Raw genomic sequence first — 17,259 nt, forward strand, 5'->3', positions numbered from 1 at the left:
AGTGGAGACAAGTCTTCAAGGGTACGCATAGCTAATAAAAGTTTTCCTCATTTTGCCTCCTCAAAGGGCCCACACCACTAGATTTTTTTCTTATGGTTACTTTAGCCAGAAAGGTTTACTATAAGCCTATTAGGTCCCCTAAAAGATCATAATTTTCTTTTGCTCAGTAGTTATTTTAAAGTGAGCATTTCTGCAGCAGCCCTCCAAGAACAAACCAAGTAAAAGCGGTTGCATTCATGGAGCGTTAACTCTCAAGCAGTGCTCTACAGTTGTGCTGTTTCTTCATTACCCTTCTTATTTAATTTGCCTGTGGTGCTTCCAACATATTTAAAAAACATTTGAGATAGTGGTTTGTTTGTTTTTTTTACAAGTCTTTAATTAAAAAACTCAACAAAAATATATAATCAAGCATTTTACATAATGCATACATTCTTAATATCTGCAGGTAAGATAAATAACAGAAGGCAAAAGCAGATATACTAATTGTATTGCTTCTCTTTGGCAAGTCACCAATATTATCCCCTGCAGAAACATAGGATATGTGTAAAAAATAAACAAAAAGCAAATAAGCCCACCACGGTCTTAAAATAATTGTCCCTTAGTACAAACAACAAAATATTTAGCAATAATGCAGTAGATGGATTTTTCAAATTGACTAAAATTTATTATAATACTTTATTTATACCACAGGGGTTAAAGTAGCAAGCTGCTTTCCAAAATTAAGGCCCACAGCAGTAGTTAGGAAAAAAAAAAAAAGACACCCTTTTTTCCTGGTTATATCCTGGCTATTTTTCATTTAATAATGTGACATTCAAATTCTACCTCTCAGATGCCACTCCTAAGGAAAACAAAATCCTTCCCTAGACAAAAGCTGTTTTACTTGAAGGTCAGTTGTCTGACCACCCCCCAACCAAATACACATTTTGTTATGAGGCATTCAGCTTTCTTAAGTCAGTATTTACCATCTAACTCAGTGTCCCAGAATAAAAAAAATTCCTTCCACTTTACAGCAAAGATACATAGTGTGGCTCTACTGAAGCAATATATACATGTTGGAACTAAAAATTAGAAAAGCAGAAGGGTCCATTCAAAACACAGCAGCTTATATCGAAATATATACATGTATGTATATGTTTTCACAGTTACATTTTAGAAAAAAATTTACATTTGATATGTTCAGAAATATTTCTCCTAAGGTCTATAAATAATATTTAAAAGCTCAACTGATCAAAATGCAATACAAGAATGTATCAAATTAAATAAATCTCCTAAACCTTGAAGTCAGCAAAGCTTGAGGTTTGTGTAAAGTGTGTTGTCAGTCCCTAACACTAGGGAAGGCAGCATCCTCTACACACGGTAGGAGAGGAACTCTAAAACTTTGGAAGGAATCGGCAGCTCCTGGACTTCTTGGGTGGGCATCACTCTCCGGATTGACATGCGACATAAATGTTGGAGGCTAGGGACTTGCCTTGGAGTGGCCCAAAAATACACACTTCCATCATGTGTCCTAGACAGAAACAAACAAATCACAAGCTCAGTCACACAAATCCATGTATTTCATCATCCCACAGCTCAAACAACTACCACCGAGGCTGTGAATTAGAGCCACAAACTGCACATTAAAACCTAATTAAGGAGACCTGCCCAGTGATCTCCCTCTATGACAAAGTAATAATATTATAAAGAGCCCTTATGGAAGATTTACTGACAATAAAATACAGGCTGCTTTGACTAAAAGCCTCCTTAAATTGCCTCTTAAAAGAAAACAGAAAAATCACTTACCCAGCAGCTAAAACACTGCCATCAGTAGAAAAGGCACAGCAAAGACCATTGCTCAAAGGTGCAACTTGCACTGGATAATCCTCATCAATTCTCCAGAACCTCACCATTCTGGAAAGGAAATAAATCGTCCAGTGATTATCTAGTAGGAAATTTAAGGTAAAAGCAACTTTTAAAATTCAGAAAGAAATGCCACCCTGTGCTGAGTCACAAAATATACACACAAACACACACACACACACAAATCACTGCAGCAATGACTGGAACTTGCTTTATGAAAGATTTTATAGTTTATACCAATTGGTAATTTGGATTAATTCACACTGAGAGACTATAAAGCATGGCTGCCTTCACTTCCCAGTGTTCTGATCTGTAATGCCCACAACCGGAAACTTTCTCCTTACTTCCTTACACTTAAAATATAATCGGTATCTGATCTGTTTAACTCTTTTCAAGAAGTTTATGAAACTTTTCACCTAGGTAGAGTGTGTCTAGGAATAGCAGATAACTGATAGTCAGAAACTAGCTGAACAAACAGGAAAACAATGACTGCTGGCAAACAAAGAACTCTCCCCATACGTTTGCTAACATTCTAGAAAGATGGTAATGAGTCACTTTCTGAACTGATGTGACCGAATTGCTTAATGCTATATCCACGTACATTGATAAAAGTATGAGAAAATGGAATGGCTACATCTAGTTTCTCCTTACCAATAAGCAGCACATCTCACTGATGTGACACTTCATCTTTATAGTCTCAGTTTCAGTGGATACAAATGACTCTGTTTTAATCATTTATTTCACTTTGAAAATGTCCTTCTGTTTCAACCTTTATAAGATATTACTAAGAAAATCTGTCAGCTGAGCTAAAAAGTTAATTAAAAATGCACCCAGTTTGCCTGAACCAGTTAACAAACAAAGAACACAGGGAAAGGCACGCATTATCTTTAGTTTACATAAATACTGTTCAGGCCAATATTCTTTAAGACACATAAACATCTCCCAAGGTCTTGTCTAGAAAAAGGGCCATTAAAACCCAACTGCAGAAAGGCCATATTTTTCATCCTTAAGAATGTTTTTTATTAAGTAGAAGAATGAAAGGAAATCTTTACAATAATAAATAGGTCAAGATGTAGTTCACACACTTACTTATCATCAGCAAGGCTTGCAACATGCAGTCCGTCATGACTAAACGAGACAGATCGTACCCATCGGTCATTTGCTCCTCCAGCAAATATTGGAGTGGGTGGGGGAAACAGGTGCCTGAGGTCAAAGACATGTTTTCAGTGGAAATGAGAGTCACTTCAAGAAACAAAACTACCCAGGTACAAAGTACATCAGTCTTTGGAATAATGTTTAAAGTGGCCTTAACAAACACAACTGAGAAGACTGAGCAGAGCTAGTCTATCCACTTTAAATGAAGCGGTTAAACCTAATTACTAATCTCCTTCTTACAGAGTGGTTTAAGAGTAAGTCCAACTTTAGTTTTAACTATGTTTCCCCAACACGAAACTCTAAATATAACTACCACTTCTACAGAGTCATGTACTGTTAAGTAACAATAACAAGATCTGTATCAAGAAAGTCAAATTTATTTGTAGAATTTAGACGCATTATTAAAGGGCCTAAATGATACCGAAATTTTAAATTATGACAGACTGTAATTTTAGACTTCACATGTTAATGATTCTAATCATCCCCATGACTTCTTAAAAGCTACACTGATAGTAGAGATGAATTACAGACTAAAATAATTCATGCTGTACCCACCCAAATTCCATCAGAATGTCTCCAGTGTGTGGATCCCAGATATAAACTCGAGTATCATAAGATGCCGTAGCCAGTAATGCTCCATCAGGAGAAAAGTCACAAGCTACAACATCATGGTGATGTCCTTCTAGTTTCCGTATCATGGTATATTTATCCATATTCCAAAGGAAAACCTGCGAAAAAGGCAAATGTTATGGCTTCATTCAGACATGCAGAGGGCAAAATGGCACATCGTAAACTAAAACTGCTAAATTTAGTTAAGATTACATTAAATTAAACATTATAAATTATGAATAATTATGAAAGAATATGCTCAGTGTCAAAGATTAAAATCAGTTTTTAAGTTAATTAAAGTAAACATGCAAATTCTATTTCAAATGTTTCTGTTAAATGTTAATTTAAAAATAAGCCTAAACACAAAAAAGGCAATGCAATTTAACCACAAAGTTATACTGACATCCATTTATTCCAAAAACTAATTAACTAAAATATACGGAAATAAATAGGGTTAAGTACTACAAACCCCCTTCTTTTTTTTTTTTCCAGAAACTACCAAATTTTTAAAAAATATACAGACAGAAAATATAAGGTTAACAAATTGTTACTCCATTGGCATCTCCCTTTGAGATAATCACTTGTTTACAATAGGCTTGGGTCACCAACGTGAGCCTAGGAAGAGAAACAGATACTGCAAGCAAAGAGAATTTTTCACAGCCAAATGAAATTTCTTTGGCAAACAACAAGGATGTTAAACCACATTATAAAATGAAAATGCTAATTTACGAAAATAATACAATTAACAACATTTCTGTGAATCAAGATTTGCCAATCTTATTTTTCCCAAACCAACCACAATCATTAGTCATTTTAAGTATAAAACATTGAAATCACTTTAGTACAAGTTCACACATAGTTTTAGATTCTAAAGATCAGTAGTTATACTGTGCAGAATAGCTCTAAACAGGATTCTAATGTTTACTTCAATCTGTTATATTAAACGTGAGCTTGGAGGTTTATTACAATCCTAGTAAGACAAACTCTCCTCCTCTTGGAGTAAAGCAATCCTTTTTGCTACGTTTTTCTGCACAGACACAATATATTATTTCCAAAGAAAAATAAATAGAAATTTTAAATTGGATCAAAGACTTAAGGTATCTCTAGTATCTCAAAGAATTCCAAAAAATAGCACAGAGAAACCATTTGAAAGCCAACTACATTACATTAAATTGGTTTCACATGTTAGACTCCCAATTCCACCAGACTGGGAGATCAATTACATCGGAGGAGTCAGTTGGTTTCACTGTGGGGAAAATTATTTTTAAAAAGAAAAAAAGAAAGAAAGAAAAGCAGAAAGTGGACATCGACCAGCACCTGTGTACGTACAGTACACCTTGCAGCCGAATGCAAGGTTACTTCATCCTATGGTAAAGGTCGCCCCCAGCCCGGTAGCCAGAGATGCCACTCTTTCTGCCCAGCTAACACCATGTGCGCCTGTGTGCGAGTGGTGCCAGCATAACCTCAATCACACCAATATTGCTGCCACCACCTGTGACAGGGAAAGCAAGAAGCATATGGAAAACACACAGCCTAAAATAGCAATGTCAACATCTAGCTTTGCTCTTCTTATGATTTTTAAAGAACTGAATATTTTTTTCTAAACTGCCAACATTTGCAACTATCATTTTAACACACTCCTTGGCTAAATAAAATGCATTTTAACCAGCCTCCCACCCCCCATTAATTCAAAGTGTATTGTGATCATCACATGTATTTGGACTTCAACCATTTTCATAAATACCTGAAGCTAATAAGATCTCTTTAACTATACTAACTCAGAGCTGGTAGACAACTAACTAAAGGAGGGTTCATCAATAAGCATAACCCTCTTAAGAGTCACTTTATACTTAATCTGTCTACCGGTATGCTATGCGAGACAGATCATATCAAATTTAGATGAAATTTACTCCAGGACATACATGACTGTTATTTTTAGTCTTATTAGATTTTTAAGTTACTTTTTTTCAGTTAAATGTCCAGGACCAGCTGGGACTTAAAACTTTTTAAACAGCAAACTGGACCAAAAAAAAAAAAAAAAAATAGAACAACAGAGAAGAAAATAATTAGCAAGGGAATGTCTTAACATTTGGACTAGATCTCTTCTATAGCACATAAACTCTCCTAGATCTGAGAAAATATAAAATTGACATACCCCTCATTTTATGAATATCATCTCTAACTAAAACAATCCAATTTCTCACTTTACAATCAATAACTATACTTATTTAATTTCCCTCATGCAAATTCTCCCCCATCATGAAATAACACATTTAAGATAATCAAGACACCGAGCACAGACTTAATAGGTTACTTAGATTTAAAATGATTATGCACATATTATTATAATCCAATTCACAGTAAGTATACAAGAACTTTGACACATACTGCTTTACTGGCTCCCACTGAACACAGCATAGAAGAGTCAGGAGAGAATGCACAGCTGTACACCCAGTTCTGATGGCCCCTCAATACTTTCATCATGTTTCCTGAACAAAAGGAAAATACCTGGGTTAACCCTAGAATCTACTTCAAATAAGTAGCATTTCAAAAATGGCAGAATCACAGAATCACAAACTTCTACAGAGGCAGTGATTAATCTATTACAGGGGTTGCCAATATACAACAGTTGCTTATTTTTGTACCTAAGTTTTACTGGAACACAAGCATGCCCATTGTTGTGACAGCAGAGGGGAGCAACTACTGCAGAGATAGCATGGTCCGCAAGCCTAAAATATTCACCATCTGGCCCTTTAAGAAAAGGTCGGCTGACTTACAACTGAAAGTATGTTGAGAGAGCAAATTCCATATGATATGAGAAAGAAAATAAAATTTAATTTTCAAATGTTTTAACTATTGGGATCCCTTCACCCCTCAACAGCTGAGCAATCAGGGAATTGATCAAGGCAGAAGAGGTGCCACATAGTTTGGTAATAATATTAGTGTATTATTCTATCAGGCAATGGTTATTACCCATAAGCTGAAACAAGTCTCCAAATCTGAGGGGTTTGTTTTCTACTACATTCAATATAAGCTATATTTCCCCAAACAAGCCTGTCAACTTCCAGCTTGAGGCTGGTAGAGCACTAGCAGATCTTAATTAAATATATGGTTTTAGTTAAAACTGTAAACTCTTTCATCAGAGGCTAAGAAGGGGGAAGAGATGCTCATCTCAGGTCTTCTCAAACAAGGTAGACTCTCCAAAACTTTGTAAAAGGATCACAATTATCAGTGTTTCCGAAAAAGCTAAAACTTGACACTGATATTCCTTTTACTATATTGGAGGGCAAATCTCTTACTTTTTATAATTCTTACTTAAACTATCCAACTTATTATTATGATTAGTATTTACATCCTATAAATTCTGGTGTATAAATCATGTTTGAATTTACATTTTATTAATTACTAAGTTATATCTTTTGTTAGGTCAAGATCTACTTAAATTTTCACTAAGCAAATGAAGGAAGTTAAATCCTCTCCAATATAAAGGAAATAAAACACAGACCAGTTCAAATAAAACCCTAAGACTGATCCAGATTCTGTCCTCAAATAGTTGATACAGATATGTGTAGTTAGTTTCTGAGTAATATCAGATTGTTTACTTAGAGTAACTGCTGGCTCCTATTCTGGGTCACATTTATGATTTTGTTTGATCTGTACAGGGAAAGGGACCAAAGGACTAAGCAGAGAAAAGGAAACTTTGATCATATCACTTTTAATGTCAAATGCCCCAAGTGTTCGTAATACCTCTCAGTAGTAATATCCAGAAACTAATTCTTTTCCACAGCCTAGAAAGAAAGACATACCATCATCTTTCAGGTCCCACACTCTCAGAGTTTTGTCTCTTGAAGCTGACACCAGGATCAAGCTCCCATCTGGAGCAAAAGTTAAATCTCTGACCACTTCAGTATGATCTACCAAGTTAAGGAGGAGTTTTCCTAAATGCAATGGAAGGTGGGAAAGAGACAATGTTAATAATTTTAATCAGCTTCCATATTAAAAAAATAGGGTTGAGGGCTTCCCTGGTGGCGCAGTGGTTGAGAATCTGCCTGCCAATGCAGGCAACACGGGTTCAAGCCCTCGTCTGGGAAGATCCCACATGCCGTGGAGCAACTAGGCCCGTGAGCCACAATTACTGAGCCTGCGCGTCTGGAGCCTGTGCTCCGCAACAAGAGAGGCCGGGATAGTGAGAGGCCGGCGCACCGCGATGAAGAGTGGCCCCCGCTTGCCGCAACTAGAGAAAAGCCCTCGTACAGAAACGAAGACCTAACACAGCCATAAATAAATAAATAAATAAAAATTTACAAAAAAAAAAAAAAAAAAAAATAGGGTTGAGATCACCATTAAAAAAAAAAAAAAGAATAGAAATATCTGGGTACCTCCTTAGTTTACCAAGTGTAAAATGACTTATTTACTAGTGCCTTTACTATTATCTTTAAAGATTCACTATTTACATTGTTTTAAAATGGATTATTTCCAAGATACCAAAGCCTAAATTAGAAAAATTAAAAGGGAATTCCTGAAATGTGAACAAACTCCTGGATCAAGTCAATTTAATATCAAGAAAATCTACATCATTTAAAAATCTTTGTATAGTATGATTTTAAAATACAAAATCAAAATTTTCCTTTTCTTTTACTTGGCCTAGACTACGAATGGACTGTCAAATTCCCCCAAAGATACACGTTATCCAGAACAGCCTAAATTTTTAAACATAATCTCGATGAAAAAAAGGTACTTTATTCATCTTATATTATAGTTTTGTTTTTCTATGAAAAGCAATGTGCTTACCTTAAATGTTTTCCCAGAATTCAATCAAATTTACTGACTCATTATCCCCACTCAGTGTTAGTATCACTTGCTGTATTCTAATGTACATAATTTTAATGCTCATTTAAAAAAATCTTTTAAATTTTGGAGTACATACTATCAGCCAGAAACTATTTTAGGTAGTGAATAACACATTTACTTTTTTAAAATTTATTTTATTTTGGCCGTGCCGCATGGCTTGCGGGATCTTAGTTTCCTGACCGGGGATCGAACCCATGTCCCCTGCAGTCCTAACCACTGGACCGCCAGCGAATTCCCACAACACATTTACTTTTAATTGCCCAAAGAATTTAACTTCTCAACCTATCTGGTTAAACTTTAGATAAAATGTCATTAAAACTTTCCAGAGGTTAGATAATGATTGTTGAAAACCAGATTTACCTTGAAAGCCTCTGAGCTATCAATCATTGAAAAAGTATATAAGAAAACACCTTGCGATTTGAGTCATAAACTAAATTACCAGTTTATAAGTGATAATTAACTAAACATTCCTTAGACGTGCCCTTCCTACTATAATATTCTCTGAAGAGTGATCAAGCAATATGAACTCTATTTTCCTAAATTAAAACTATGAGCTGAAGATGCTATTTAGACCAAATATAAAGATACATTCATAGCATCAATTCTTGCTTCTCTGTGAGTTAAACTCCTCAAATTATGTATTCTTCCAGTGCCTATGAGCTATGCTTGCATCACAAGATAATCAGGTTTGCTTTCAAAACTATGACTCCATACCTGTATATACATCCCATATTTTGATACGCCCATTGTTTAACCCTGTGGCAAGGAGTAGCTGATCTTGTCCAAATCTGAATCGATGCCATTCTATGTTTACACAGCGACTCTGTTTTTCTGGAACTGAAGATCCAAAAGCAAGACTCCAGACTATATCGCCACAGTCTATAATATGTTCACGAGGCTTATTTTTTTGACCACCATCACTGTTTTGTCTTGACAATCTTAAACTGCTTGAATTGGTGATATTCTTGGTGCCATGCAAGAGACTGGGTAGAAAAAAAGGTCAGATTGAAATCTAGTTATTATTTACTCTGGATTCATGTGAATACTAAATAATGATGTGTTTGTTAAAATAACTTCAATATTATTATAGTGATACTGAATAACAACAGAATCCTTATAGATGGGAAGAGGAAAAGTTGCTACAAGCTACATGGGCATGACCAAATAAATTCAGACTAAAAGAAATCCTCAGTGTCTGAGAAAAAGTTCAACAATAAAGCAATTTATAATTTATTCATTTCAAATTTTCAAATTTGTTTTAATATATCCTTATTGATATAGAAATCCTATCTCAATTAGGACTCCTTTAATTAACCCAAAAGTATAAACAAGCAAAAAACAAAAACAAAAACAAAAAATTCTGAGAACATTAAGATATTGTGAAGCTGACACCAGAAAACTATCTTAAACCCCATAATAATCAGTAGTTTCCCATACGTTCTAGACCTAAAGTAATACGTAATAAGGACATTAATGACAAAAACCATAAAGGTGAACTAAACACAAAAAGCAGGGAAAGATTAAATTTAGTAGATACATTTTAGAAATTGCACTACCAAGGCACAATTAACCTGCCTTTTGATATATGGAAAAGAAAAATTTAAAGACACCGAAGTATCTGAGAAAGTATTCTATGATATATAAGGCCAGACAATTCTTCCCACAAATTTTCCAACAAATATATTCAGCTTATGAGTAAAATGCATTTACAACAGTCTCCAAAGGAAAAAACTTAAATAGCAAAATAATCTTATTATTCCACACAGAGAAAAAAATAAATTCTACAAACAGATAGATACAAAATACAAAAAAGAAAACAGTCTTACAAGTTCTTAAGGCACTGGGACCACGGAACAAGCTTTACTGCACGATGTCCTTGTGACCAAGCAAAGTATGAACCATCTGGAGCAAAAGCAACAGTCCAATTTTCACGACCACATTTCTTGTCAAAAGGAGCCGCAGGAGCTAAAAGTTCACCTATAGTACGTGATCTCACTAAAAGGAAAAATAAAAAATATAGGATATCATATATAACCAACAATGAATTTGAGACTGCATCCATATTACTTTGGGATCCACTCAGCTCCACTGAGTTTTTCCTTTTTCTATGTAGACAAGGTACAATGAGTTCTGCATTCTACCCTTTGAGGGGAGATGTGTGGTGTGAAGACCCCGTAATGAGAATAAACATCTTTAAGTTTTGATAAAGTGATTTTCCTAAAATTTCCCAAATCAAGAGCTTTTTAAGAAAGTTTCAAAAAAAAAAAAAAACTGGTCAAATAACAATAATGTAATGATCAATCAGGGCTAGCAATTACTGAAGTCCTGACTTTTGCACTGCCTTATGTTTTCCTCAAATTACTAACATTTAAAATGCAAGAAACTGAAGTTGCTCTGCAGGAAAAGTATCTTCCAAAAAGTTTGTAGCTTTCAAAAACCATAAACCACTATAAAATAAAGTTTTATATCATTACTCAAAGGAAGCACTATAGGGACTTCCCTGGTGGCGCAGTGGTTAAGAATCCGCCTGCCAATGGGGGGGACAGGGGTTCAATCCCTGGTCTGGGAAGATTCCCATATGCAGCGGAGCAACTAAGCCCATGCGCCACAACTACTGAGCCTGTGCTCTAGAGCCCACGAGCCACAGCTACTGAGCCCGTGTGCCACAACTACTGAGCCTGCGCTCTAGAGCCTGCGAGCCACAGCTACTGAAGCCCGCGTGCCTAGAGCCCGTGCTCTGCAACAACAGAAGCCAATGCAATGAAGAAGCCCGCGCACTGCAACAAAGAGTAGCAGCCAAAAATAAATAAATATACTTTTAAAATAAAATAAAATAATTAAACTGGCATATTAGAGTGTACAGAGAATTCTTCTTCTGCCTTTAACAAGAAGGATAATCAACAAGTTCCTATTGTACATGTGCAGATGCAAATGCGGCTGCTATTTCCTCAATTCTGGAAAAGGATCTTTTTTTTTTTTTTTGGCTGCGTTGGGTCTTCGTTGCTGCGCATTGGGCTTTCTCTAGTTGCGGCAAGCAGGGGCTACTCTTCGATGTGGTGCACGGGCTTCTCCTTGTGGTGGCTTCTCTTGTTGCAGAGCACAGGCTCTAGGCGCGTGCGCTTCAGTAGTTGTGGCTCGCGGGCCCTACAGCGCAGACTCGGTAGTTGTGGCTCACGGGCGGGCTTAGTTTCTCCGCGGCATGTGGAATCTTCCAGGACCAGGGCTCGAACCGGTGTCCCCTGCATTGGCAGGCAGATTCTTAACCACTGCGCCACCAGGGAAAGGATCTTAATCAGTCTATCACCACTGCTGTCTTGGGTCTGTCTTGATTTCAAATTTCGCTACTCTTCCTTTTTAGTTATAAATCACCTTCGGTTTAGTTTCCCTATTATCTATTTTGTGATCTGTTGCGTGTTCAACTCTATGGTCTACTTTTATGTTTTGGGCTTAAAGTTTCCAACAACTAAACTTCAATATATTCTACATACTGCAGTTCAAATGAGAACCACATATACTCCTATTGCAAGAGCAGATATATATACACAAACCACAAAAATGTATTCATTCAGTGACACTTCCAGTCTCCACGTGTGCTCCACCAACAGGGATTGTAGCACCTGGCATGTGACAGGGGCTCAGAAAATATTTATTGGACGAATATGAAAGCACATGTATAAGCTCCCATTCTTAAACGATTTAAATATTTCCTTGGGACTTCCCTGGTGGCGCAGTGCATAAGACTCTGTGCTCCCAATGCAGGGGGCCTGGGTTCGATCCTTGGTCAGGGAACTAGATCCCACACGCATGCTGCAACTAAGAGTTCGCATGCCACAACTAAGGAGCTGGTGAGCCGCAACTAAGGAGCCTGCCTGCTGCAACTAAGACCTGGTGCAATCAAATAAATAAATATTAAAAACAATAATTAATAAATAAATAAATATTTCCTTGCCCAGTTCTTTGATACATTAACAATGCGATTATGGTTTAAAAAGTGAAACAAAGGAAAACTGAAATCTGTTTTCCTATGATATTCATAAATATAAATATGCATCTATTTTGGCACAGCTGAAATTATTAGAAAATTTCCTTTTGATGACTCAAAATCTTCCCCCGTGACACTCCAACCACTCAGTACTGGGTCTGATCTAAAAGAATAAGCCTGATCCTGCTCTCACGTGACATTCATATATTGAAGACGGCCATGACATCAGCAACTAAATCTTTTCATCAGGATAAAATCTGGAGAGTTTTCAATCATCCCTTAGATTACATGGTTTCAAGTCCATTCTCCACCTACACCTTCATACTTTTCTGGATAAACTCCAGTTAGTAACGGCCCTCAAAAAAGTGGAACTTTTTCAACCAAACACAATACTTCAAGCGTGGTTTAATCAAAGCAGAACCCCCCACCTACCCCTGCCCCACTTGTATCACATGACTTTAATACAAAATTCACAAACCGGTGACACTCTTATGCCTGTAGAATGATTTTTTAAATATACAAATGAGGGAGTTCCCTGGTGGCCTGGTGGTTAGGATTCTGGGCTTTCACTACCGAGGGCCTGGGTTCAATCCCTGGTTGGGGAACTAGGATCCCACAAGCCGCACAGCGCGGCCAAAAAAAACCAAAAACAAAACACTCACATACAAATGATTTTTGAAAGGGCTTGCTGCTCCATGTCCCCTATACTCCTCCAAGCCCACAGTCTTTCATTTACGTGCCTCACCCCTGAATTTGCAACCCCTGCCTAAATCTTTTTTTTTTTAAACATGGGTTTCTATAACCACATCTATCTTTTAAAATCCACAAATTTTAGGAGAAAAAGAAAATCAAAGTTCACAAATAAGGGAAGCAAGTTTTAAAATTCTACTGAAAAATGCAAGCATTATCTTAAAAAGAGAAAGCCCCTGATTAAACTAGATGAGTATACTTATATAACTTCCATCTCAAAAAATAGAGGACTGGCCCTTGCATTCAACTTCAAAAACATCTGGTAAATTAGACTAGAACTCATTTCTCCTTTAGCAAGCATAAGCAAGACTAACTTTCCTACAGAAGACTCATTTTTTTAAATCTGTATTTTAGGATCACTCTGTTTTTCTTCTTTCACCTTGACCACAATCACAAAACTCCTCTTGTGTAAAGGGTGGTAATAAATTAACTAAAAAACTGGTTCAGATAACAAAGACCACGAAATAATAAGCTAATCTACTCTCGAATATATTTTTTTTTTCAAGAAATAGGGCCACCCTAAAAAAATACTGCCAAATAAATACAAACAAGTACTGAATTAATAATTACCTTGTGTTTCTTTGCTTGTTAACAGGCATATAAAATGATCACTTCATTTTAATCAAATAATTTAAACACTCATTTAAATACTTACTGGTACACTATTATAAACTAGCACAAGGTTTATAATGAAGAAAAAATTTTAATTAAACCTTTATATACTACCTGCAACTATTGAATGTTAGTATCCTAAGATACTATGATTTAATGACCTTGTATAAGGGAAAAGCTGCCTGCCGTGGGAACTTGGCCATTAGATACAAGTTATTAATATTATTAATATCCACACAGTAGTAACACATCATCTGAGTCACTGCTCAACCAAGCAAACCAGATTCAGCTCCTTCTTCACATTCCTCCCTGCAATTTCATAACTAGAAAGGGAGGATCTGTGGCAGAACCTTGTGAAAGAGGGCAGTAGCTCTAGGCAGTAACTCCCTGTCACAGAGACTTCTTTAATCATTCATGGAATCTTGCCTCCTCTTTCAGTACTTACTTGAGAAACCAAACAGCTATAATTAATACCCAAGAAAAAATGTTAGTCCTTACTGATAGATACAAAGCAACGCAGAGGTATTAGTGTTTAACTTTGTATTCAAATGATATTTTAAAAAATGAAACAAAGAAACAAAAACCTGGAGTTTAAAACAAAAACTTACAAAAGGCCAAAGTTCTTTTAAATATAGCAACTTTATACTATATAGTAACTTTATATAGTTATATAGTAACTTCATATTATATCCAGGAAATAACACTGAGACACATACACAAAAAAAAAAAAATTTATTTTTAATTAAAAAAGCTATTTAGTGCATGGTTCTACCTTATGCAGGTATGCTAAGAACCTCTATCCATCCCTTAGAAGAGAGGACTGGAAAGTTTTCAAAATGATTCATCAAGATGAAATAAAATACAGATAAATGAAAGGCAGATCACTCATCTGCAATACTGCTGTGAGTAGGAAAAAAAAAATAGCACTGAATTGAGAATAGGAACTTCTGAGTTCTATGTTCCACAGTTAAAATAAAAATTGGACATGAATTTTTTCTCTGTATGTTTAAAATAGTCATTAAAACCAGGGTTAAAGTCCCCTCCTAACCTGCCATTCAACCTTATCTCTAAGAGAACAAAAGTCCAGAACTCTAAGATAGCTGTCTCTAGATATAAAAATTCACCCACATACAGGATACAGGGCCTTTTGGATACTTCAGCTTCTCCCTTTCTCTAGAAAACCTCCTCCAAGGATTCAATAAAGGCACACGTTTAGTTGAAGAACAAGAAAATGCAAAGGCTCTCTGCTCAGTAGCTCCCTCCAAGTTTCATTTAATTAACACACAGTATTGGGCTCTGGGGAGGGATGAGGAGATGCTAAATCTATTTTATTTTTTTTTAAATAAAAACTGTCTATCTATCTACCTATCTATATTTTTTTGTCCATGCCGCGCAGCTTGCGGGACCTTAGTTCCCCGACCAGGGATCCAACCCGGGCACCCGCAGTGAAAGCACCCAGTCCTCACCACTGCACCGCCAGGGAAGTCCCAAAAACTGTATGTATTTAAATAAGGTGTATAACATCACTTGATAAGTTCAGGGTTTACAAGCCTAACAATCAATGCACAGCACCCGCAACTCGCCCCAAAGTTGTTCCAGTTACATTACCTTGAGAGAGAATTTAAATAATGTGAGGTGCTTTCTACTGAGTCAGTGGGTAGGTCCTGACGCAGGACCTTCAACATCTATTGGCCTGTCTTCTGCTTGGCAGGGCTGGCCAGTAAGCCAGTTTCTAGGCAGCCTTTTCAAGAGTCTGCTCTTCTGTAGATCAGCTTTTCTCCGGTCACTCCACCCAACCACCCTGCTCCTCCCTGCTCCTCTGAGTGTGAGAGATAACTGAGTCTCCTCCCCAGAGCCGCTGCCTTTCTTAACGCCATGCCATTTTTTTAAATACTGCTTTTTCCAGGCTGATGGCACCTCTTCGGCTGCATTTCTCCTTATAATTGTTGGTATACACGGAGACCCATCCTTTCATAACAGTTCAGATCACACAAGTTTACTTTTCCCCACCAGAAACTTTTTTAAGAGTCCTGGAGACTTGCCCAGCCCTCCCCTGCCCACTCGACGCCCCAGCCCCTTAGCCAGAAGAAATCCAGAAGAATGGCCCTGCGCGGACCGCCGATGAGAAAACTGGGGGTGGGGGGGGGTGGTCCCCGGGGAAGCGTGTCCATCTCCGGCCACACAATCACTGCAACCCTCGCCACTCGGCGCCCAGGTTCTCTTTGCCTCTAATATCCGCGCACCGCGTCCCTCCGTGCCAGGCGCACAGCAGGCGCCGCATCAATGCAGATCCCATTTACCCTCGGCGACACCCACCCGCAGGGCCGCTTCCTTTCTCTTCGCTCCAGGGCTTGGCCCCGGCTCACTGTTCTTCCTCAGACTCAGAGACGCTTCCTCCCGAGCCTCTGCCTCTCCGCAGCCCCCGCGCGCTCACCAGCAACCCTCACCCATCGTCCCATTCCTCACCGATCTCTTTCTCGTTGACCCTCGGGGGAAAGCTGGCCATCTATGGGGCACCGTCTGATTCCGGGGGCGCGATGCGGACGCAACGACAGAGAAGGGAAAGGCGAGCGCCGAGGGGCGTGACGCGGGCTGGGTCCCTCCCGGTCCCGGGGACGGAGGGGAGGGGCGGGGCGGTCGCGGCGGCTTCTGCCGACTGCCCCGGGAAAACTCCGGGAGGCCTCGGACCAAACTACGGAGTCAAACACAGACAATAGATGCTGTTCCCTTCCTCACGCCTACGGACCAAGACGCTTCCCTCTACACAACCGACTGCAAACGAGACACTGGAGACAAAATGGCGCGTGTCGCGGGGGATAGCAGCGGAGCGGGGGCGGGGCCTCGTGACGTCACAGAGCGATGGCCAGCCTCCCGACGTTCGGGACGTGACGGCCTCGGCTCAGCGCCCCGCCTTCTCTCCGGGTGCGAGCGGGCGTTGTCCTGGGGACGCGAAGGGGGAGCCGGAAGAGCGCCGGGGCGGAGGAGGAAGGGGAGGCTGCAGCACCAGCCCAGCCCCAAACGCTGGGTTGGAACTTACCGACTGTGCGTTTTAATTCTGTCTCATTTTCCCGGCCGGGAGCCCAGCATGGTATTTGTAAGTTGAAGAACGTTTGAAAACGCAAACACAGAATTGTATAATACATATTAGCTCACAGCGTAAAGATTGCATGGAACTTAAACTGACTGAACTGTAAAGAACAAAAAAGACGTTTCAGGTTTTAACTCGGTTTGGCCACCTCCCCGGCCCTCATGTGCTGGGGAACTGGAGGTTGCAGTGATGAAAACAGTGAGAAGACAATGAACATCGCTATGCACCCACATGTCCGGCCGCGAACGTTCTGACGAGAGCCAGCCGGTTTTTGGAAGGGCCGAGGTGACCCGAATTCAGGAACAGGGAGACCCGAGCATGATGGCGTCCCGCCGTACCATGAGACCTGCAGGGGCTGTCTTTGTCCTGGCTG

At 38.6% G+C, this 17,259-nt stretch overlaps 1 protein-coding gene across 1 annotated transcript; it reads right to left on the reverse strand.

Moving 5' to 3' along the window:
* Positions 1-346: 346 nt before the first annotated feature.
* WSB1 (WD repeat and SOCS box containing 1) lies at positions 347-16,597 on the reverse strand. The gene is made up of 9 exons (XM_007183916.2): positions 16,265-16,597; positions 10,281-10,449; positions 9,169-9,437; positions 7,410-7,541; positions 5,992-6,092; positions 3,550-3,722; positions 2,929-3,042; positions 1,783-1,890; positions 347-1,507 (listed from the first exon to the last, which is right to left on the reverse strand). Exons 1-9 carry the CDS (start codon positions 16,302-16,304, stop codon positions 1,348-1,350), a joined length of 1,266 nt encoding a protein of 421 aa, XP_007183978.1. The 5' UTR covers positions 16,305-16,597; the 3' UTR covers positions 347-1,347.
* Between the last annotated feature and the right edge of the window lie 662 nt (positions 16,598-17,259).

The sequence above is a fragment of the Balaenoptera acutorostrata genome, chromosome 20, assembly GCF_949987535.1.
Source record: "Balaenoptera acutorostrata chromosome 20, mBalAcu1.1, whole genome shotgun sequence".
In the NCBI taxonomy this organism is placed as follows: Eukaryota; Metazoa; Chordata; class Mammalia; order Artiodactyla; family Balaenopteridae; genus Balaenoptera; species Balaenoptera acutorostrata.